Here is a 23,142-nt window from a genome sequence, read left to right as displayed (position 1 = left end):
AGTCACAGACGGAAACATATCAAGATCGACAGTGTAAGTTTTAAACGAATAATGGAACATTTGAAAATACATCCATCCAAATTGAACCCGGCAACTGGGAGACAGAAGTTGCTATCGGATGCAGAATTCATAGATGTGCGAATTAAAGATCCAAAGGAGCCAACCAGAGAATATAATCCGTATTGGTTCAGTTTCTTGAATTGGAATAAAATCAAACACATGGAAAGAAGAAGCAAGGAATTTCATTACGAAATACTCACGGATGGAGTTTCGGTGTCAATTACATTTCGGCGAAAAAATGCCAAACCATTACCAGAATCGTTCGAACAATTAGCGGCTCAGCAGGCGCAAAAGTACCGGCAATTCGGTTGTAATTTGGAAAACAAGTCGTATGATCTAATGGTCGGTGTCGATCCGGGGTATAAACTTTACATCGCGGCGCTAATCAAGGATACACGAACGAATACGGAGAAGCACATCAAAATCTCGTCGAAGAGCTTTTATTCGATGACTCGCCAAAATTACCGTGACAAGAAGAGCAAGAAATGGACGGCTGAATACGAAACTGCAGCGAAATTGGATCGAGAAGATGTCAATGTGTACGACGAATATCCGTCATCACTCACTCCACAATATATGAATTACATCAGTCACTGCATGAAGTTTTTCCATCGAGGCCATGAAATATACACTACGAGAAAATACAGCCGTTTGCAGCTCGATCAATATATAAGGACGCAGCAGTCAATGGATTCCATCGTTCACACATTGACCGACAATGTTGGAAATGGTCGTATACTCGTTTGCATCGAAGGGAAGCCGTTCAACCCATCAAGTCCAATTAGAAAATATCGAAGGTGCCCCGGCATACGTAAACTGTTCCAATGCCTGAAAAAAGTACCAGTTTGCGATGTTATGTTTGTGGATGAGTACAATACTTCGAAAGCTTGCGGATGTTGTTACCGTAGTTTCGATCAGCCGAAACACAAACATTGGGACACAAGAAAAATTCGCCATCGAGTGTGTGACGATTGCCATCCGGATGCTGAAATTATCAGTCTGCCGAACACAATTATAGCACCAAAGTCTCAACGTCAACTGCAAACAGAGAAACGAGAAGTGCGCCATTTGATATATCAAGACAATCCGTCCATCTCCTGGAACGAATCAGCGCAGTTGGCCAACTTAAAGTTCGCATTTCTACCCGAACATAAAAAACACAATCAATTCCAGAAGGTTCCATTCAATCCAGCAATTCACAAGGCCGTACAAAAAACGGTTTGGAATCGAGACATATCGGCGGCGCGAAACATGATTGTCAAGGGAGTTTGTGCACTTAGCAATATCGCGACACCTGCATCATTGACCCGAGCCACCACTGCAACAGTTGCTGACAGTGACACGAGCGATGAAGACTATTAGGTAAATTTACAATATTTGTTATCTCGGTAGAGTCAATCAAAATTAACAATATTTTCTTGAAATTTCAGCCACATCACGCAAATCCCAACAAAATCATCGAATCCAAGTATAAATGGCCTTCTGTTGTGGTAAGTCACAAAAATTTGCATTCGCTTTCACTCCAATAGCTTCATATTTTTTCTTTCATTGCAGTGTATCTATATCATAGGATGTCCGAACAACAAAATTTCCAACATGGTCATCACATCAACATGATCATCACATGAATTTATAAATATTTTAAGCTAACCATTACACTTAGACATTATTCTACACAGTTTTAATGTTAGCAAAACAACTAGTTGTACTAGTTGTAGTACAGGATTGTAGCCAAGTTTGATGTTTTCTTATATTGTTTTTGTTTGAAGTTGATGAGTATTCGGTTACCAATAAAATGCATAAGTCAGTGATTAAAGCTTCTTTGGATAATAATCCATTACCAGATGGGTTTGTGGGTTCAGTCGAACGCTATCATTATTATCTGTGCCAATAAAGAAAGTCGCAAAACAGTTCCCTTTCCACGTGAATTGCTAAATCCATTGAAAAATGTAATATCTGGAAGTTCGCAAACAAAACTTAAAACCAACTCCAACAGATCCACAACAGTAACATCGTCACATATCGACAGAGAAAATAACAAAAAAAAATTCAAATTCGATAAATCCATAAAAATCCAAAACTGATTGTTTTATTTACATGTTCAATTCGTATGGAATTCAAAATGGCTAGATTTACTTGAATAAATTTTGTATTTTATGTCTTTATTACATCTGATATAGGAAAATATCATTTTATAGAATAAATAAAATAAAAATGGAATTTAGAATAATAAAACAAACGATGAAAAAACGGGGGACAACATTTAGGACAAGGACTTTTTACTGCGTTTATTGTTATTTTGAGAAATATTCGGAGTGAGGTGATCCAACAAGTAGTTTCTTTTCGTCGTCTTACATATAGGTATATGAAGTGGAAGCATAAGGAAAAAGGCAACAATTTTCTGTGGCATTCATTTTCTTTGTATTTTCTTCTTTTATCTGTTGATATCAATCGATTCGAATACAGTTGTTTTGCGTGATAGAATCGATTCGAGTTTTATATTTCGAGTTTACAGAACTATAATTGGCAAGTAATTTCAATGCAATTACCCGTCGGTGAATGTCGTTTCATACAGCAAAACTGAAAAGTATCATAAAACAAATGAAGTAAAAGATTCTCTGAATTTATATGAAATCAAGCCGTGTTCACACAGTAGTATCCTTAATTAGTGAAGTGAAAACTGATGTTAGAGCATTGCAGGACCTATTTTTAATTCAAAATTACTTTCAACTTAATTCATTAATTGTAACTTTTTATAAAGAGCCAACTCATCGTAAGAAACTCGTTGTTTTTCTGTTACTTCATTTGTGTGTGTATATAATCACCTAGTGGCAAAATAGTTATTTGTATCACTTGGATTGAAACAACGAAATTACAGTATACGTGTGAACTTGAATGTATAGAAGAAGAATGAGAATAAAAACGAAACCGAAAATACGCAATATAAAGCCGATGTGCATCACACTACTCGTTGATACGGAGAGTAAGCTCCGCCTTCGTATCAAATTTATCTCTTTGACGAATAACATAAACAAACTCCACCATTAAGAAAAACATCGCCTGGATCCCTAGACTTGTTTGCAAGGTCTGCTGAGAGAGAATTAAAAAAGTGTGGTTTCCGATAACTTTTGACGCGTGATATTCAGTGTTTTCATGGTTTGGCGAGTGTAAAATCTATTACTTCAATATTATTTCTCATACATTTGACTATATAAGAGAACACTAGTTCTTCGCTCATTCTTATCATCTTTGTAGATAGCAGATGACTAGCCATTAATATAAGGTTCTATGGACTATGAATCAGATTTTCGTCATTAATCTTATCTTTAGCCAAATTTTGATGTTTTTAGTGAAATTATTGAATTCAACGAATAAACCATGATCAAGAATAAAAGAACTTTCCGACAATCACAACCGATAGATGAAATAGCAGATTATTTTTGATTGATTAGTCGGCAGTTCTTAGCCTGTCGAAAGATCAAATCTCACTAGTCAGAATGTTGATGTCCAAACTGAATGGATAAGAGCCAGAGCCCGAGCATATATTTTTGAAAATGATTCTGGTGGAAAGATATCATGAAAAGTAAACTAAAATCCCAAATGTATGCTTTTCAGCAAAGCATCTATGCCTCTTAATACAATATAGTAGATTACATTGGATGCTGCGGAGGTAGTTCATTACATGAGGGAAAATACAAGTGTAGAGTTCGCATATCCGAGCCGAAGGCGAGGTATGCAACTACACGAGTCAAAATAACCGTTTCCAAAGCTTGTTGCGTATAACCACACTTGTGAGTTCGGCTCGTATCACAAAATTGATTCCGAGTGTAATAAGTGGTTGTAAGCAACAAGCTTTGGAAACGGTTATTTTGACAAGTGTAGAGTTTGCATATCCGAGCCGAAGGCGAGGTATACAACTACACGAGTCAAAATAACCGTTTCCAAAGATTGTTGCTTATAACCACACTTGTGAGTTCGGCTCGTATCACAAAATTGATTCCGAGTGTAATGAACTACCAAGCAGCATCCAATGTATGCTGTTTTATTGCCTATCCACCCGGAATATTGTTGTTACGAGTACATTTTCCCACCTGAGAGTTCAAAACCAAAAGTGTTCCTGGAACACTGTTCCACTAGACAACTGGCAGACTCTTGAATATCAAAAGATTATTCTAAATTAATGCACAATTTCACAACATTTATGTCGCGCTATTTCATTCACTGCCAGACTAATACTAAAACATAAAAACTACCGATACAACAAAACAAACAAAAATATCTGTTGTTGCATTGAAACGTTAAAAAACGAATCTAGTCTGCTGATGAAATCGGCTCACACTTCTTCATTATATTAATCTCGAAAGCATCACTGGCAACACTACTGTTTTGGTAACATGTTGACAAACTACTTCGACTGTTTTGTTTTTGTGAAGTGCTAGATTCATATTTTGCGTAATATTTGTCGATTTTGGTGGTGTTTCAATAAATTTTGCTGTGAAGTGAAGTGAATATATGATAATAAAAGTAAAGGTGTTGATTGTTTTTGAAAATAAGTGAAAATGCAAAAATAAAATTGTGCGGACATTGGTGTTCGTCGAAGTTGAAAAAATTGAAATTATGGCTATAGACAAAATGGCCGTCACTTTTATTTTTGTGTTTTTTATTTCATTTTTTTCGAAAGTTTTTAATGAATTTGCTTAGATTGGTGTGCACTAAATTCAAGTGACAAAGTTTGTGATATCAAAACTAAAATAACATCGCGAGTATTGTTTCGATTTCAGTGTTAAAGAATATTTCATGTGATACATTTTTGCTGATAAGCAATGAAAATCTCCTGGTATGTAATGAATTTTCATATGAATATTCCTTCACTTGTGATGTAATGAAAAATTTCCCATATGTAACGACCGCTTTCCGCGGGTGGGAAATGTACGTGTAACAACAATATTCCGGGTGGATAGGCAGTAAAGTCTTTTTTTTATTTGTTTCAGCAATAAAAATGGCGCATTTCCCGTATAAAATATGCATTTACTTTCATTGCTTAATCACTTTAATCACTCAAAAGCGTAAAGTGTTCTCCGTTTGTGTTTTTAAACTTTTAATTTGACGAGTGGGCGAGGAAGACTATGAGAAAAGTCAGAATCTTAACGAAATTTTCATAAACTGCTACAAACCAATAGTACATTACTATGCAAGGGAAGTAAAGTGATATCTCGTATCCAGATGAGAAAAAGTATCCGAGGGCGGCAGCCCGAGGTACTTTTACTCATCGTGATACGAGATATCACTTTATTTTCCGTGTGTAGTACGACGTTTTACTATGCGAGTGATGTAAAGGTTATTGCCTATACATGTAATAGCCTTATTACATGCACCAGCATAGTAAATTAATTTTTATTGAAACCTAACACGAATTCGTGTTTCATATTTTTGAAAATGTATTCTGTTGAAAAGACATCATAAAAACATAGCTAACGCCGACCCGTACGAAACACCTATTCGTATCAAAAGCCTTTAATGTGAAACTCTTCATTTCTCTTACTTCATTTTCTTCTCTGCTGAAAAACTATTCTCCCTTTAAAATCACTTACATTATCCACTCTTTGCCTTGTTATCATATACAACTAAATTGCCGGAGGCAATATAGACAGCCCCGTACGAAGACAAATTTCATAAATTCCTATTTAAACAGCTATATACCGCTATATTTAACTATATTTCACTATAAATAAACATTTCACAGATAAATATATGCTATTATATAGCTCTATATGCCTCTATATAGCTCAATATAGCTGTATATAGGTATATATAGATGTCCGTATATGGAATCCCTGAAACCCCACACACATAACAAATTATTTCCATGTTAACAGAAACTCTAAGTATCATTTTTCCCAAGATATTTCTATTTTACTAAAATCCAATATGGCCGCCGGCAGCCATTTTGTTAGGAGACCGGAAATAGTACCGACGCTTTACATTCGTTAATACCTTTCAAACAAAAAAAAATTCATGAAATTCGGTCAAAATTTACTCGAGATATTGTCAAAATACACCACGTTCACTGTACTTCCGAGTAGCCAGATAAGAGCTCACTCCAAGAGACCTAGCTCAAGCTCCGGAGAACATAATTTCATAAAATTTTTTTCCCTGATTGGTACGGTCAATACCTATCTAATAAAGCTAAAACAGACGAAATATGTTCAAATGTGGCCGACCTACAAGCAAAAACTGCTTGCCGCCCTGTGCCTGTTCCACACCAAGGGGTCTAACTCACGAGTCGGTCATCCGATTTCCATAAACTTTTTTTTTGTCGATCGGTATTGTAAATACCTTTTATTTGACGTATCACTTACAAGTTTAACGTTTAAATGTCCGGAGATATCTTCGAAAAACCGTAAAGCACTTATTGGGCCACAGCTCGGGAGGGGTCGATCCAAAATCACTCATCTTCGAACTTAGCCTGTCTTTTGACATTACCAAACGGGAAAAAAAAGAATTTTCAAAATCGGATGCGTTTTACTCAAGTTATCGTGCAGACAGACAGACGGACAGACGGACATTTTTTTTTCGCGGATTTGGCATCTCTAGACAACTACAATAGGTTTCCCCTTACTCAGGGAGTCCAATTCGACGTGTTACAAACGTATGCGTAAACCTATAAGACCCCAGTACTTCGTACGGGTCTAAAAATCTAAATTACAGCATTTTAAAAACGCTTAAATGTACACTTTCCATGCCCATAGTGTCATCAGATAATGACTCATTTCCTTTGTTTGCCGTAAGTAAATAAACATTACATTATATTACATCATATCTTGTTGCAACTCCTAGAATTTGCAAATTGATGCCGAAAAAAATGTAGTCCAAGCTGTAAAAAATGCCTCCGAAATAAATTATCAATCGCAACTTCTCACACAAAGAAAGAAAAAGAAAACTGATTTTGGATCACTATTTAAGTTATATGTTATTTTCTGCACACAAAACTCAATGTCCATTTATCATAAAATTGGTTTTTGTTGGTGTGTCGGTCGGTGGCACAAAATTTTGGCAAATGCTCGTTTACGCCATCGGAACTTATTCCAAAATACCCAAAATAATGTGTACAACACAATGAAGCAACATATAAACTGGGGAGTTGTTGCGGGCAACAGAGAATGGGATACACTATGTTGTATGATTGTGTATGGAAAATTATTTTTCAGAGTTCCCGCGTATGGAACGAGATGGTGGGTTTTGATATATAGGATGTTGCCAAAACAGCATAGTCGAACCAACAAAAAGCCCAGTGATTTGAAACAAGCACAAGATTTATGTTTCATTATAGCATTTTTGTATCCTTTTAATGGATAATTTATTTTATATGGTGAATCACATGGATAAATAGGATTTTTGGTTTATTGTGTTCGGTGTGTGGAGACTGTGGAAAAACAGAAGAATGGAGAATGAGCCAAAGGATTTGATTAAATTGTTCTTTTTATAGTATGTGCTGTGCAGTTGAAATTTGGTGGAAATGAAAACTAATATCGGAATGGGCAAACAATTGTGTTCGCAAAATGTACTTAAAATTTTTAATCTCGTTTATGTGATTACATCCCAGTGCCTTTTGTTGTGGAAAATATATTTTATGAATATGATATCTTTTCGCCATAGTAGACCGACATATACATGAAAGTAATCTGCATCAACAAGTTGAAATGGGAGAAATTTAAAATTGGACAACATGATGGAATTGTCTGAATTACGTATTTATGTCTGAAATACAATGTAAATGAACAGACAGATTATGTGAAGTGTAAGTTCATTATGCTTGTTGAGGATAATGCAAGATTGCACTTTGTCTATGTAAGCTGTTATATCAGAATTGTTATATGTACATAATATGCGTACGGCTTAACAGCATTCATATTATAATATACGAAATACAATTCAAAATGTTGAACAGACGACTACCACTGACGATTCTATATCGTTTTCGTTTATTGAACGAGATCTAATGACTCAAGAGAAATGTAATGTTGATATCGAACTACAGCTAGAGATAACAAGACTTATGTTTGGTCAATTGCTATTATCGACTACAACAATCAGCTGTCGAAACCAATATATGTAAACTATTTTGAATTAACATAAAATGAACATGTTTGCGAGCAATATGACATTGTGATTAGATATTAGATTGCCTGGGTTACAAGGGTTTACAATTGAAAGGTTTTGAGTTGGCACTTTGATACACATGTAATACTTCATGTGTGCATATAATGCGTTTGTACTCATTCGGTTCGACGTGCGATAAGACTGGATTAAAGTATGGTCATGTCTTTTGATTGAATTTTAAGTAGTGTCGTATTATAAGGTTTACGCTCCATGCCAATCAAAGTTAATAAACCCTTTGCCCTTTAAATTCACCTTAACAACGAGCTTATTGTATGGAAATATCAATTCATTTCAGACGTTCAGAGAACGGTTTATAGCAAGGTTTATAGGTGAAACTAGAATTCGCTCTTCACTCATCCCGGGTAAAAATAAAAGTCTCCAAAATTTCAATAGTTATTTTAATGTCTTGGGCATAAATTTCTGAATGTTTCTCGTAATTTAGGCTCTCAGCATGAAAAGTTGTATACGCTACGCATCTGTTGTGGACAGTTTATTTTAGACACTTTCGCCATCCACAACAGATACGTACATAACTATAAATAACCTAGGGTAGAAAATAGGAAAATCCAACAACTATTTTTTCCCGAGGTCAGTTCAATGATGTTCATTAGTGCAATGCATAAAAATCATCTTTTTCCACGAAAAGAACACATTAACACATGTATTCGTTACACCATTTTCGAAAACAAATGTGACAGTTCGGTGGTAGAAAATATCTATTTTATATCCTAGGAGGAAAAATGCCTATTTTCTCCACCGAAATGTCATAGGAAAACGTTTTGAGTGGTGAAAATAGGGCTTTTATACCGCTCGTATGGAAAATGCGTAGACTCATGGTCTTATCAGACAATAGATTTCAGACCATGAAACTGCGTATTTCGAATCTTTAAAACTTTTATTTTCACCAGGGTTGTTGGTAAATTCCAGTAAAATTTCGACACAACTTCTTCTCGATAACATCTGAAATCTAGGCTCTGAATGTAGCAGAAATGATACGTAATCAGGCAAAAACCTCTTAGAAGGGGAAAGGGTGACGCGAGTCCTTTACTTACAATCGTACTGATATCAGAAAGGGTCACGCTCAAAGCTCCGATACGCAAAAATTTAACTTTACAACCAATTGTTTATCTTAAAAAAATTGCGCCATTTTAGAATGTCCCGAACTACTCCAAAAATTTTATCAAAATCACTTCTGCCGTTTTCGAGAGAGAATATTGCCATAAACAAGCAAACAAAGGTTGGCAAAATTCATTATTTAAAAATGGGTCAAATTTGTCCATTTTGATACAAAAATCTAGATTTTGAAATGCAATATCTCGGCTAAACCCAAGGTATGGGCGGATGTACAACCGAATCAGATGTGCAGTGGCACGAAAGCTCGCTATAAACGCCATATCTCCCTTTCTTTAAAATCACAAAAATGCTTAGAAACCTGGCTTTCAGAGTAATTAGAGCCAACGGGCTTAGTTCCTAAAAAATTGTTTGGAATTGTTTGTAGTGTGGACTGGCGTCACGCCCGCCAGGTGAATAATAACGTGCGGGCATGATAGTACGTAGAATCAACAAGCGATTGATAAAATTTAAAAATTCTAATTTGAGAGCGATCGGAACACGTAATCCACATCCGTAATAGATAAATGGATATCGTCACTGGCGAGCTAAGGAATATTACCAATGAAAAACACGATTGATTTATTATTTTTTTTGTTTAATGCGACTGGAATCCATGCAAATATTTGAGGCTAAAAGAATGATTCAACGCGACACCAAAACACGTTGAATTCATTATGACTTTCACAGATTTTGAAAATTAATCAATTAAGTAAACACAATATAAATTGTCTGATTGACGAGCATAATAATGGATTATGTTTGTATTTAATGGTATATAATAAACCTAATTGAAGTCGAAATCATCATAGGAAAAATAACAATATTTGATGTATGGTACGCACAGTTTAATTAAATTAAAATATTTAACAATCGTATAAAAACACCCCTCAGATCCATGTTTAGACCCCCAATATAACATCAAAAACAACGTTCAGACCATGTTCCATTTTATTTTATATTATGTGTAACATTGCGAAGCGTCGACTAAATACCCCCCGCACAATATATTTATAGGAAAGTGAATTATTAGCATATGCAATTGGCAACATAAATTCAACCGGTATATTTATGTGCGTTGGGCAATTCGCTGTTTGCCTTAATTATAAGCCATAAAAATAAAAATCGAAAGCCAATTTGTATGAATTGATTTCTGGTCAAATATTATAGCTCATTTGAATTTTTCGTAATCAATTAAATTTGTTGGCAAAATATTATTGAATTTGTTTAATGTGTTGGGCGAGGGCGAAATGGAGAAAAATATCAACGAAAATGGTCCGGTCGAACACCACTGCAGAATATGAAGGTAGGTGTTAGATGTATACGTTATACACACGAAATTCACCATTACACCGTAAAATGGGTAGGTTCATCTAAAAATACAATTTACCACCTGTTAAGTCTGACAATCTAATCAATTATTAAGCCTTGGCACATTAAAATTTTAGAAGTAACAGTTTCATTCAAAGGCTCTTCCGTACAAAATAAAGACATTTTATAGGCAACCATTGGTATAGATGAGACGTTAGAGTTTATTATAACCCTGAAGAGACAAAACACTAAAACATTTAGCAAGACGAAGTCATGATAATGAGTCGTAACATAAATTTTTAATTTAATTGAAATCAGTCTTGTTTAGTACACTGTTACGTAATTATGAATAATTAAAGAGGCTGACAGATTTGCTTCTTAGCATTATTGTGTAGCATATTCTTGTAGCAGCTATACATGTACATACATTTTGCTGGGAACGACAATTTTTTCGTCTTCCATAAATAAATCTAATTGTATCGTTTAATGGGAGCAGCAACAATATTAAGATGCCATCGTACCATAAAGTTTTCGATTTTTTTTTTGTTTCTGTTTGACTTCAAATTAATGGTAAAGTTAATTCGAAACAGACAAAATTAAGTCATTGTTGATGATACGTAGACATAAGCTGTATAAAAGAATGTTGAAAGAGATTTTGCATTGATCGAAAACTCGGTTTGATTGGTATTGATTCGATGTAGTATTTTATTTCTCTTTAATCGAACAACAATTACCTCCGATTATTGCTTTGCGTTAACACTAACTAACGACTCTGTATAATATCTGTTCGGTTTCGAACTCGGAACGAGAGTTACATTATTTATAACGTTGGAATTTTAAAACTTTTCCTTACACACAAACAAATGCAACAATTTTTTCGTTTTTCCTTTTCCATCGCAAAAGTAATAAAAAGAAAATCCAACAAGCTAAAACAAAATAAAATCTTTTCAAATAAAATAACGTTCAGAACACTCGCATGTCCTACTCATACTCTTCAATGTACCCTCATTACGGGCAACTAAGAAAGACACGTACTTGCAGCGTTTCTTGCACAGAATACACACAAGACAAGTATCTCGTACAATATCCATGTATGTATAGATAGACGGGTTGTCGGATGTAACAACCATCATGAAAACTCAGCGAAGCAATAGCAAATAAAAAGACAAATTTAAGTTTCTCTTGTAATATTTTTGGTTAACGAAAAGACATTGAAAAGAAGTGCCATTGCTGCATACGAACGCTGAATACAAAATGACTTTTTCAATATACCAAACACCAATAGAAGAAAAATAGTTTTTCGTTTTGTTCCCTCTTTTTTATATCCTTGTGTATTCGCATGTGATGTCACATGTCTTGATTTGAATAATACCAAAGCTTTTAAAATGTTCCCTGCAAGTAAAATGGAACGAGAGCGAGAGAGGGTGGCAACGAAATCAACGTACACATTTTTGTTTTGACTGTGGGATCGGTATTTTTGTTTCTGGATTATTTGTATTAGATGGATAAAAAGGGTTAAAATGCAATTGAAATGGGGTGAAAATGACAGGTTGAAAGATAATTTCTTTTTAAACGAGATAATAAATTTCCTTAATGTTTTGTGCATTAATCCGTGTGGAAGCAAGTTTAAGTTGGCGAAATGCTGCTGCTGCTAGAGAAACTATTATCAGACAAATTTGTGTGGGAAAGGTCCTGATGGCGAGTTAAACAATTTCCAAAAATTTCATAAACTTTTCACTCGTTTTAGAGCCGGTCAATCGGACATTCTTACTAGCCATTGCTTGGGACTTGGATTTTCACAATTTTCAAAAAGATTTTCGGATATTTCAAGCTTTATACTTTCAACGACCTCATCATGTAAAATCAAACCCTCAGGCTGTTAAATATGAAAAGTCTTGTTTTCGTATGTTTATTGAACTCGTTTACGAATCCAATAGTTATTTGTTAGCCAAGTGAAGAAAAGTAGGAAATTTCATTTGTTGGCCACAAGTTACCCGAGAAAATTAAATTTCCTACGTTTCTTCCCGAGGTCAACACATAATTTTTCACAACAAAGGCCCCGGAGTTTCAGCGTAGTGGACGAAGTAACTATTTTCTCGCATGCGTTGTTCATATTTCCTCAAGTCAGTGACGAAAAGTGAAACTTTTTTTTTGTCGCTTTTGAAAAGAGGATGTTATGCACTTGGTGATAGATAAGATAAGAAGCTTTTTAGGCAAACGATGTGTACACATGTAGTGTCTAATAGTATTTTACATAACAAAGGATAAAAAGTTGAAAAGTAGAGTTTTCGTGTGAATTTTGTTGATCCGAGGCGAAGCCGAGGTCAATAAACACACGAAAACGAGACTTTTCATTTTTATCCCGAGTCATGTAATGGATTTTACATGCTGAGGACGTTGAAAGAAGTGCTTGAAACATGAAAAGTACGGTTTTCGACGCATGTAGCATGTAAAAAGCATTTATCGCTCTGTTACATAAATAGTCATTACATAACAAGCAACACGAAAAATGAGACTTTTCATTTTCAATTTTTCTTGTTTTCCCCAAGTAATTAATACGTAATTTTCGCCTCTACTCCTTCACGAATGCAAATTTCGATATTTTTTAATTCTTAGAACATCACAATTATTAGCTACAGATTATCGTAAAAGTCAACGCGTCTGATGTCTTGCCACAATCTTTACACCAAAAGCGAGTATATTTATTTATTCGCTATCTCTTGCGGAAAAGTTGTCATTTCATGTACTCCAACGGCATGTTTGGACCCCGCGGATTACATTTACTTGTAATAATAACTTTCCGCATATGACGAGAATAAAATACAGTGGATGCTGGAAGCAATTCATTGATTCAGGACAATTTATGACACTCACTAACTTACTTGCAACTCGCTTCGGAAATTGTTATTTTGGGGTTTCAACTCGAATATGCAAACTCTACACTTGTACAGTTTCCAAAGCTCTTTGCTTAAATACACTACCATAAGTTCAACTTGTATCACAAAATTTATTTCTCATGTAATGAATGACTTCCGCCGCATATAACGTAATATACAAGTAGTAATGAAAAGATTGACGTAGGTATCTTTGATTAGGTTTTTTTTTAAATTAATTTATATTGAAGTATATGTAACTATGAAAAGTTGTCATTTACAATTTCGAGGACAAACTAAATATTTTGACTCTTTTTTTCGATTTATAAATATTTTAAGCAATTTAAATGAGATGTTGTTGAGATTTTAGTACATACGATTTATGTGAAAATTATATGAAAATGATATTTTCAACAATATTATTCTTAAAGTACGAATGCCTTAGCTAGATTGATAGATTACAGAGACTACTGTTTACTATCAGAACCGAAAGTGTTCCTCAAACTTTGGGCCCAAAATGCTTACTACTTACTCTTTCTGTAGCAACAAAATCTCCTCAAGAGCCGATGCCACAAATTTCTCGCAACCGGGTCAAGTATTACAAAATAGAAAAATAAAACGAGTCCCTGAAATGTTGCAGTCAAACAGAATAGATATGAAAACAAAACGGAGTAACTGGACAGAAAGGCGAAAATCCACGACAGTCCCAATACGAAAAACAGAAACACTGACAATCGCAATTGAGACCATATCGCCTCATTTTTGTCGCTAACTTTACAGGCAGCACTTTTACTGGAACCTTTAACTAAACTGACAATAACTGCGATGAAGACAACCATGTTAGCAATGACAATTAAAATTATGGGTACCAGAAGGCCGAACCACAAACCAAGACCACTGGGGTAACAAAACCGAATATTTGAAGAAGGAATGTACGATGTTGGGTCGACCGCTACAACAATGAATACAGGTAGCATAGGCATGCCCCATCCGAAGATGGAGGATTTTAAAAGAAAGTTGGCAGTTGCAATCTGATTAAAAACGATCACATAGCGAATGAATTGTAAGTACGCCACGATTAGCATCCAAAAGAACATCACTAGAATCGAGTAGTGCACCAACGCTCCAATCGCTATACAACCGTACAGATTCTTCGAAATGATCGTCAGCACATCGTCGTTTGAATTTATGAAAATCAATAAAATCATTTGAACGGCAATGGCAGCTGATAATTGAAGTAGAAACTTGGAACTCGATTTACTGCGCCAGCTACGAAATATTATTGCAGTTAGAAAAATGCCGATTATTCCTGCTAATGACAATGAACATCCAATCAATGTTATTAGGTTTAAAGCCTTCTCGTCATTTTCGCTGTGCCTATTGTCAGTGTTGACCAAATTACCGAAATGCGTGAGATGTGAACATTCACACAAAATTGTATCCGTTCTTTGAAGAGAAAGATTATTGAAGAGACATCCACTGCCATCCCACTCACTGTCTGATAAGCTCCAATGTCCACAGAATTGTTCGGACGCATAGCTAGCACGACGGTAAAGTGTAGTGTTGGCTTTGTAGAAGAACGGAATTGAACTTGACAATTTCGGATTGGAATTCAAAATTGACAACGAAATGATACTGCCATCGGGATTAAACTGTTTTTCGTCCTTTTGAAATAGAATATCGTTAAAGAAAAGAGTAAAAATTATTTTCGGATTCTTCCACGTTTCAATCAATTCCTGTGGCACGAACGACGCTAAAATTACTTCTTTGTCCAGCAATATGGTCTCTAGTGACCGATTAGGTTTTAGATATTGGACAGCATAACTGAGAAAATCTTCGTCATCTGTTGTTTGATCTGCATCAAATAATGCAATGCCACTGTAACCGTTGACTGAGGGATCAATGATGTAATTGGCTATAAATGAATTTTTTATGGATAAAATTCCAATCGACGATGGATCACGGTCAGGCATATTCTGGGCTTGGTTGATAAGTATTTCGTCAAGTGACGCTAACAGACTGTTGGTGGAATTCAGTTGGCTGGATGTTGTGGCAGCAACATCTTCCGAAATTAACATGAGATCATTGAAAATATCGAAGACATTTTGCAACTCACAGCCTAACAAACCGACCTGATCCGCTGTCAGAAACTCGGAAACTTTTTCAATAATTTCACTAACTATGAAAACGTCAGCTACGTCCAATGTAACATTTTGAAGTGTCGTAGAAAGGTTGGATAAAACTTCCGGTATTTGCTGTGTGGAACGAAAGTTGTTATGTAACTCTGTCAAACTACGACTAATTGCAGTGTGTTTGTTAGGTTTGATCTGATAATCATCCCAGACCGCTCCCTTTGTGCCATTTCTCGAGCATGTGCGCGTAAACGTGAAGTCCATTTTCGACAACTCAATCGTTTCTCCAACCTTGGCAGCTTTCCAATTCAAATTCGGAGTCGCCAATGTATCGGGTAAACAGAATTCTCTAGACGCAATGAGCAGGTCATCGAATGGAAAACCATCAAGATCTGACGGTAGACCTTGCAATACTTTTAAGATATAGTACGTATAGAGTTCATCATCAGGAAGACTAATTTCATTGAATTCACTGTCGTGCGAAATTTCTTCTTCGGTCGACATCATCACATGAAACATTAACCTTACGTTTGGAGGAATGTTATCTGCGGAATCTATGTAACGTGAATCGTCGATTTTTATTGGTGCTTCGCTCAAGAATGAGCTTAGAAATTTATCAAATTTTCCCATTACGTCAAATGGCTGGACACACTCTGCTTCGCAATGATATTGAATATCAAACGCAAAGACCATTCCGAACGCAGCCACACTATTTGATTGGATTAAATCGATCGTTTGAATGAGATGGCCTGAGCACCAGTACGAACCAGCACCGACATTTGCTAACGAAAATGAACCTTGAGAAGTAGCTTCTACATGAACTTCAGCGTAATTGTTACCGATTAGAGCAAAACATAAAAATCCCAGCTGGGTATTGTCTTCTCTCCATAAATTCTCTCGACCAACCACGCGTAGTGTTAATTTAGAGTCGAGAGTGCTAAATTCTAAAATTAATTGACTCAACGTTGGAGTATCATCCATAGCACAAACTATGCATGTAGCACTTTCCTCCCAACTCCATTCGCCTTGAGAATTTACGGTCAAGAAACTATCGGATCTCGATTGAACTGTACTAAGATCCACACTTTTATCCCAATTTGTAAATTTAATCTCGTAGGGATCTGCATGACCCCAGTAATTATACGTTACAACATCACTAAACGGGGATGCCCCAAACAAACATCGCTCCTTCATTGTCAAATTGACGATAGAAGCCAACTGCCGATATATTGTAAAATATTCCACAGTGTCCATGCGGAACAATTTGTTTCCTTCGCAGTGGAACTCTGTAATTGATCCCGGACTATATCCATCAATCGTTAACGGTGTGTCAAAGATTTTTATGGAATAACTGAAAGTGTTGCTGGTTGAATATCCAACACGATAATAGTCTTTTGTAGAGCATCCCATGTCACGAACGAACGAGTTTCTTCTGCTAACACATAGCACGCTATTTATGTTATCACAAGTTTCAAGAGTCAGCTGAAATGGCATGTCAGCGGTACTTTGCGATGGATTTATCGACAAACACGTATCGAAGCACAAATTTTGATAGCCACCGCAAGTAACTTTAAACGAATTGTTGCTTAGCCTTAATATTGAGCCATATTTTGCAGGTAGTAGCCTGAAAATTAAGTGAAAATTTAAAGTTACATTTTGGCAGTGTAAATCTATCATTTGGCCATTTTTTCAACAAATTATGGACGTTTTGGTCACATATAATTTATCACATTGAAATAGTATATTCCATGAGTATCGTATTGCACAAAATCATTTTTTGTAGCACCTAGGCACCATAATAGAGGACGCCAGCTTTTTTGGACGAAAACGATAATGTCCAACAATAACAATAATTCCCAACAATAATGCCCCGTCAAAAATGGCAACCATTGTGAATGCATACACATGGACAAGTAAATTTTCTATTTATTTTTGATTTTTATTCTAAAAGTGCGTCCGGATCTACATTTTATTACTGCAATCCGTAGATCTAATTTGTAGCAAGCTAAAGTATAGTTTCCACTTAAAAAGAGCACTCCGTTTAGCCTCCGTCTACATGACAGTTGTAAAATAAAACAAAAGAACTGTCACGCAGACGGAGTGGAAATTGAATTTATTTCAATTTTTTACTCCGTTTGCGTGACAGTTCCTTTGTTCCTTTGTTGTAAATTGAAACAATTTTTTCCAGCTCAATGTCTGTGTTGCCATTTTTGATGGGACATTATTGTTGGGAATTATTGTTATTGTTGGACATTATCGTTTTCGTCCAAAAAAGCTGGCGTCCTCAAATAATTTTTAAATTAAATTGAGACTTAACTACAGTTTGTTCATTTCATTTTTACACAGTTTCTAAAGATTATCGATATGTCAGAGTTTTAAATGTACCCAGTCAATTAAGTTCTTCCCAAATGGCGCAATATTTGAATTCGCGATAGAAATTTTAAATTTTGCGCCAAAAATTCATAATTTGGGAAGAACTTAATTGACTGGGTACATTTAAAACTCTGACATATCTAAAACTGTGTAAAAATGAAATGAACAAACTGTAACACAAGTGTTATTCATTTCGACACAAGTGCGGAAAAATCATCATTTCCAAACAATTGTGGAAAGATTTCCCAGTTCATACATATATGAATATTAAATAATTTCTTCGCACATAGCACTGCTTCTAGCATTACCACTCGTATTGTCAGACGACCACAAGTCCCCAAATTTTGATACATGAATGCGTGTACACTTGCATAAATGTTGTACATTTGAACTCACACGAAGATAAAAGAATGTTTCCTGTCTGTACCAAAGAACTACAAAGACTATTCTGATTATACTCGAGGGATTGGAAATTGACACCAATTTAATGGAAATAATGATAAAAAATAAAGTTCAACCAGAGAAACCAATTCATCGTCTAGTACCATTCATTCTGATACCATCAGCCTCCAAATATTATCCATGTTAATGCTAGAAGCAGTGCTATGCCACAAAAAATCAATAAAAATGTTAGTTGTTACTAACCATCGCAGTTCAACTTTCTCTGTCGTATTGTCAATTTCGACATTAGGGATCGTATTCTTAGCTGGCAGTCCCACATTTCCCTTGGAAGCATGCGATTGTAATTCTTGTAAGATGTTGAACTGTTCGTCGAAACTTAGATCAAGAAAGGATAAAGAAGATGCACCAGTTTTCAGGCAAAGGTCGGTCCAGGACTGGGAATTTATTTTTTGATAGCACCAGTCACCTATTTTGGATTCGATGTAACCAGGCGGACAGCTGACGTAGTCGTCATATGACTCTCGGTAATACACACATTGCGTTTTAGTATCGTCAAGATTGGGATTCCAGTCCCTTAATCCGCTGTCACAGTTTCTGGCCAGCAATAGCTTCGAACTGGCGATACAGTCGGAGGCAATTTTTTTATCACTTGCAATGGTCTCTGGCCAAGTGATTGGTTTATCATCTTAAAAGTGAAACGAATTAGTTGGATGTGTTCTTTGTTGGGGTGGTCTGAACTTATAATCAAATTTTCTTACCTGGTCCCCAAGTAAGCGTTTCTTCTGGACACCACTGAAAATGACATAGTTTTAAAAATGAAAATTTTTCGGATATTCTCGATATGTTTACTAACGAAATCCGTTCCTGCTACAATTTGTTGACCGATTATAAACAGCACACTGGCAAACAAGGCAAATTCTTTGAATGTAAACCTTTTTGTTTGATCAATCGACAAAGACATTTTACGTGCGACTAAAACAGTTAAAACACCCAACTTCAATCTGCAATTTCGATTCGTGTAAAATTGGTTTGTACCTACTTAAATTGCGATAACGATGTGCAGATAACACTTATACATTCGTTAGAACAGAGATTTAATAAAATTTATACGAATTCAATCATTTGGAATAACAGCCGCTAGGGTACACTGTATATGTACGTGATATTGTACGCAGTAATTGGTATTTATGGTTTTACTATGGGTTGCTTATAATTATAGGTGACGAATGCGTTTTACGTTTACGGAGATTAGTGCCACACATGTTGACATTGACTTACGAAAATTGATCAATTTATATTATTTGCACAGCACTTGTGAAGGATATCATTTGTGTGATTTAATTTATGTCTGATTTCACTGCAGTTTATTTCTGTTGTGTGTGCTGTCGGTCCTTATAAATTGCGGTAATTTGGTCATAAAATTTGGAATATTACGAGCTGAAGTGCTCAAAGTTGTGGTTGAATTATCATTTTTTTTTATTCTGTGAAGTGTACATTAACAGGATGTTGGTTTGTTATTCACGGCAATATGATGTCATATTTTTGCAAGAAAAGAAAAAAAAAATATTTTGCCATTTTGAACTGCAAAATTTAATTTTTTTTCCATAAATTTCTTTACAATTTGTCTTCCCTTCGAATATAAATAAAATGTTCTAACGATACCAACATATATACCTACCTACTCACACACAATAACCGGCACAGCCAACGTCTGGCTTGCGCTAAATGTATAAAATTGGAAAACAGATTTATGATACAATGCAGTGAAAATAACAATTCTTATTTTCAATTCTATTTTGTCCTTTCAATATAAACTTTTCGCCATAAGCAATTCCTTCCTTTACGCATATTGCAAAACGGCAACAACACATTTGCATCCGCACTAAAATTCAAAACTTTTAATATTAAAATTAATCTGCGTCACTGAATCAGAATGTCACTTCCGTCTTTCCTAGCAAACGACATGGTTGGTTGAGTATAAATGTTATGCACATAGTCTGCTCCGGTCCGTTCGCTATTGGAGAGGTTAGTTTTCGGTGTCATCGAGGCATATGTGAGATTTAACTGGCACAATCGTATGAAAGCTGACAGCATTTTGTGCAAAACGTTTCTCTGAATGATGTTGTATGGTACTGGATGTTTATGCTCCGACAATAATTATGCATCCTTCGACACTGTACGGACGTTACTGGCTGTATTAAGAACGTAAGTAAATATTCAATTTATCTCGCAATTAATGCGAATTATATCCATTTAATTCAATCTGCATACATGGAATGTATATTTGCGTATAGTCTTGTGATATCCTCCTTGGATTACTCTCGACTCAATTGGAAAATATTGTAATCCTGATTGGTTTCGTACAGGATAGTACTTGTCATTAGTAGCATGGTTTGCGAAGGAAGTCAGAAGAGGCTAAATCTGGATCTCGCCGGTCCTGTCCGGTCTGTATAAATGGTGTAGAAAAGTATGCAAAATTGCAGTTCGAATTTAATGTTTGCATTTCCAGAGATTGCATTAGTAATGAAAATGATCGAAAAATCAATCAATCTTCATTGCGAAAGCAAATCAATAAACATTCAACACACACTGCATGTGTATATAAATGTAGTCGAGCTCAGACAGTTAATATATGCTGTATGGGTTGTTGCATTATATGAAAGTCACACATGGAAAACTTTCATTGGAACGGGAACATATTTTCGAGTCGAGGTATGTGGTGTTGCTATTAAAAATGAAAATGACTTTATGTGAGTTTATGTTTAAAAGTTTTTAGAAAGTTTTTTTTATAACGTTCTTTCTCCGGTGGCAAAAGGTATGGGTATGAGAGCGACTTTGCCAACATATAAAATAGCATTCATGCGAAAATTCATAAAGAAATGAAAAACGCTTTATAAGAAGATGAAGAAAAGCTTAACCACCCGTCGTTTTATAATATCAATCCGGTGACAGGGAAAAGTGTGTACTTTAAATGTGCGGTATAAGAAGTGCTTTTACTAACTCATCACTTTTGACTTCCGTTATTATGCCACCACAGCGAACATATTATTACTTTAGAAGTTTTCAGAATTGAAAGACTGCAGCTTTGTTCGCCATTCATTCGAAACGTAAATGTCAACATAAAATCTATAATTACTCGTTGAGAGCACAAGGTGTGATCGCTGTATATGTATATATGTACATCGCTGTATATGTATTCGCATAATTATAGTTTTCATTATTCGTTCTCTAATCGCCAAAGTTCTCGGTTTTGAAATGTGTTATTTCATTAAATGTTAAGAGTGGAATTAATGAATTTTAGAACGATTATTAAACTCTTTGCATACGCAGGCACTTTTGATTTTACTGACATGCTTATGTTATCGTTTAGTATATTTTCGGCACACCGTTAACAATAATGAACCTTAGCTTTAAGGATCCATTTCACAAAACTTAATCCATTCTGATTACAATCGTAGTAGGAAAGTTTTGGATAATTTGAAAATATTTCAATTTTTGTTAAGCAAGTGCAACCAACAAACGACTACTTGAGTAATATTAACCACTAAGTCAAAATGAAGGTTTCGATTTATTCCAGCATCTAGTGACTAGTTAAGAAATTCGCCCAGTCCTATACTGTGGTACATACAATACACACTGTCTATTGACGCTAGGCTTGGTTTGTAAAAATTGCAAGCAAATTAAATCTGAAGCTGTTGTAGGCTCTAACATGTTTAGAGCGATTCTTTTGAAAGGTCTTTGCCAGTAGACCTCAAAACAGGCCTCACACAGCCTGGTTGCTGATGGAAGATATCCGAAGGTTGAAAAAGGGTGTTTTTTACCTCATTTATTGGCCGCTATAAATGATCGTTCCGGGTGAGAGTGGGCTCGTTGGCTAAAAAATTAGGTTAAAAAACACCTTTTTTCGACCTTCGGACACCTATCAGCAGGTGTGGCTCGAGACTGTGTGAGGCCTGTTTTGAGGTCTACTGGCGAAGACCTTTCAAACCATGTATATACCCATTCCAGACGAAATTGGTCCGATTTTGATAGGTGGCTTTTCAAAAGAATTTCTCTTAGTCTTTTAATATAAATAATTTAAGCTTGTGACTTCTGTCGTCACGTAACATTGTGATACAAAATCTTCTACTTCATTTGTAGTAACAGAACTTTTACTACATAAAGCTACACTGACCGAAGATCATCGCTTATTTGTGCCGATGCTATCGATAACAGATGAGTATCCGTTTCCGAAGGCTGTTCCACGTGAACCATTAACTCTCGTTTAGAGAATGTAGTTGGTGGTGAGTTCTTATAAACAAAAGTGTGCTATCAACACATTTCCATGTACAAATTGTACGCCTCAACGAAAGTTGTTTTTTGAAAATACACTGAGGTGACACATCCTGTTGATTGAACACTTTATATTTATAAACCAAAATTATTCTTAATAGCATACTGTCACAAAAAAAAAAATAGGAAAAAAAGTAGCGCCATGTGTATTCCATCGGGGCTGGCACTTTACAAAACGGAAGTAAACGTTTTTTTTCGTCGTCGTCATATTGTAATATTAACATCAGTTGATGTTGATGTAATACATAACCATCATAGACCGATATTAGTTTTGATATCGCAATAATCTAAGGAAATCCACTCAGCCCAACCTTGTAAAAGACTTCCTATGCCAGTCCATCATATTATGGTGGAAAAATTATGTTCAAGGGAAATTTTCTTTCTTTTTC

General features: G+C 35.5%; 2 protein-coding genes across 2 annotated transcripts; one reads left to right on the top strand and one right to left on the bottom strand.

Annotated features, from left to right (window-relative positions):
- The first annotated feature begins 386 nt into the window (after positions 1–386).
- On the top strand, positions 387–1,527 carry LOC119073712. Its single transcript, XM_037179334.1, has 2 exons — positions 387–1,422; positions 1,491–1,527. The coding sequence occupies exon 1, from the start codon at positions 400–402 to the stop codon at positions 1,420–1,422; it is 1,023 nt and encodes a 340-aa protein (XP_037035229.1). The 5' UTR covers positions 387–399; the 3' UTR covers positions 1,491–1,527.
- Positions 1,528–14,016: 12,489 nt separating this feature from the next.
- Positions 14,017–19,382, bottom strand: LOC119073203. Its single transcript, XM_037178513.1, has 4 exons — positions 19,275–19,382; positions 19,180–19,213; positions 18,665–19,106; positions 14,017–17,270 (listed from the first exon to the last, which is right to left on the bottom strand). The coding sequence occupies exons 1-4, from the start codon at positions 19,380–19,382 to the stop codon at positions 14,039–14,041; spliced, it is 3,816 nt and encodes a 1,271-aa protein (XP_037034408.1). The 3' UTR covers positions 14,017–14,038.
- Between the last annotated feature and the right edge of the window lie 3,760 nt (positions 19,383–23,142).

Source organism: Bradysia coprophila, unplaced genomic scaffold (assembly GCF_014529535.1).
Source record: "Bradysia coprophila strain Holo2 unplaced genomic scaffold, BU_Bcop_v1 contig_138, whole genome shotgun sequence".
NCBI lineage: Eukaryota > Metazoa > Arthropoda > Insecta > Diptera > Sciaridae > Bradysia > Bradysia coprophila.
This window is presented reverse-complemented; position numbering and strand designations above follow the sequence as displayed.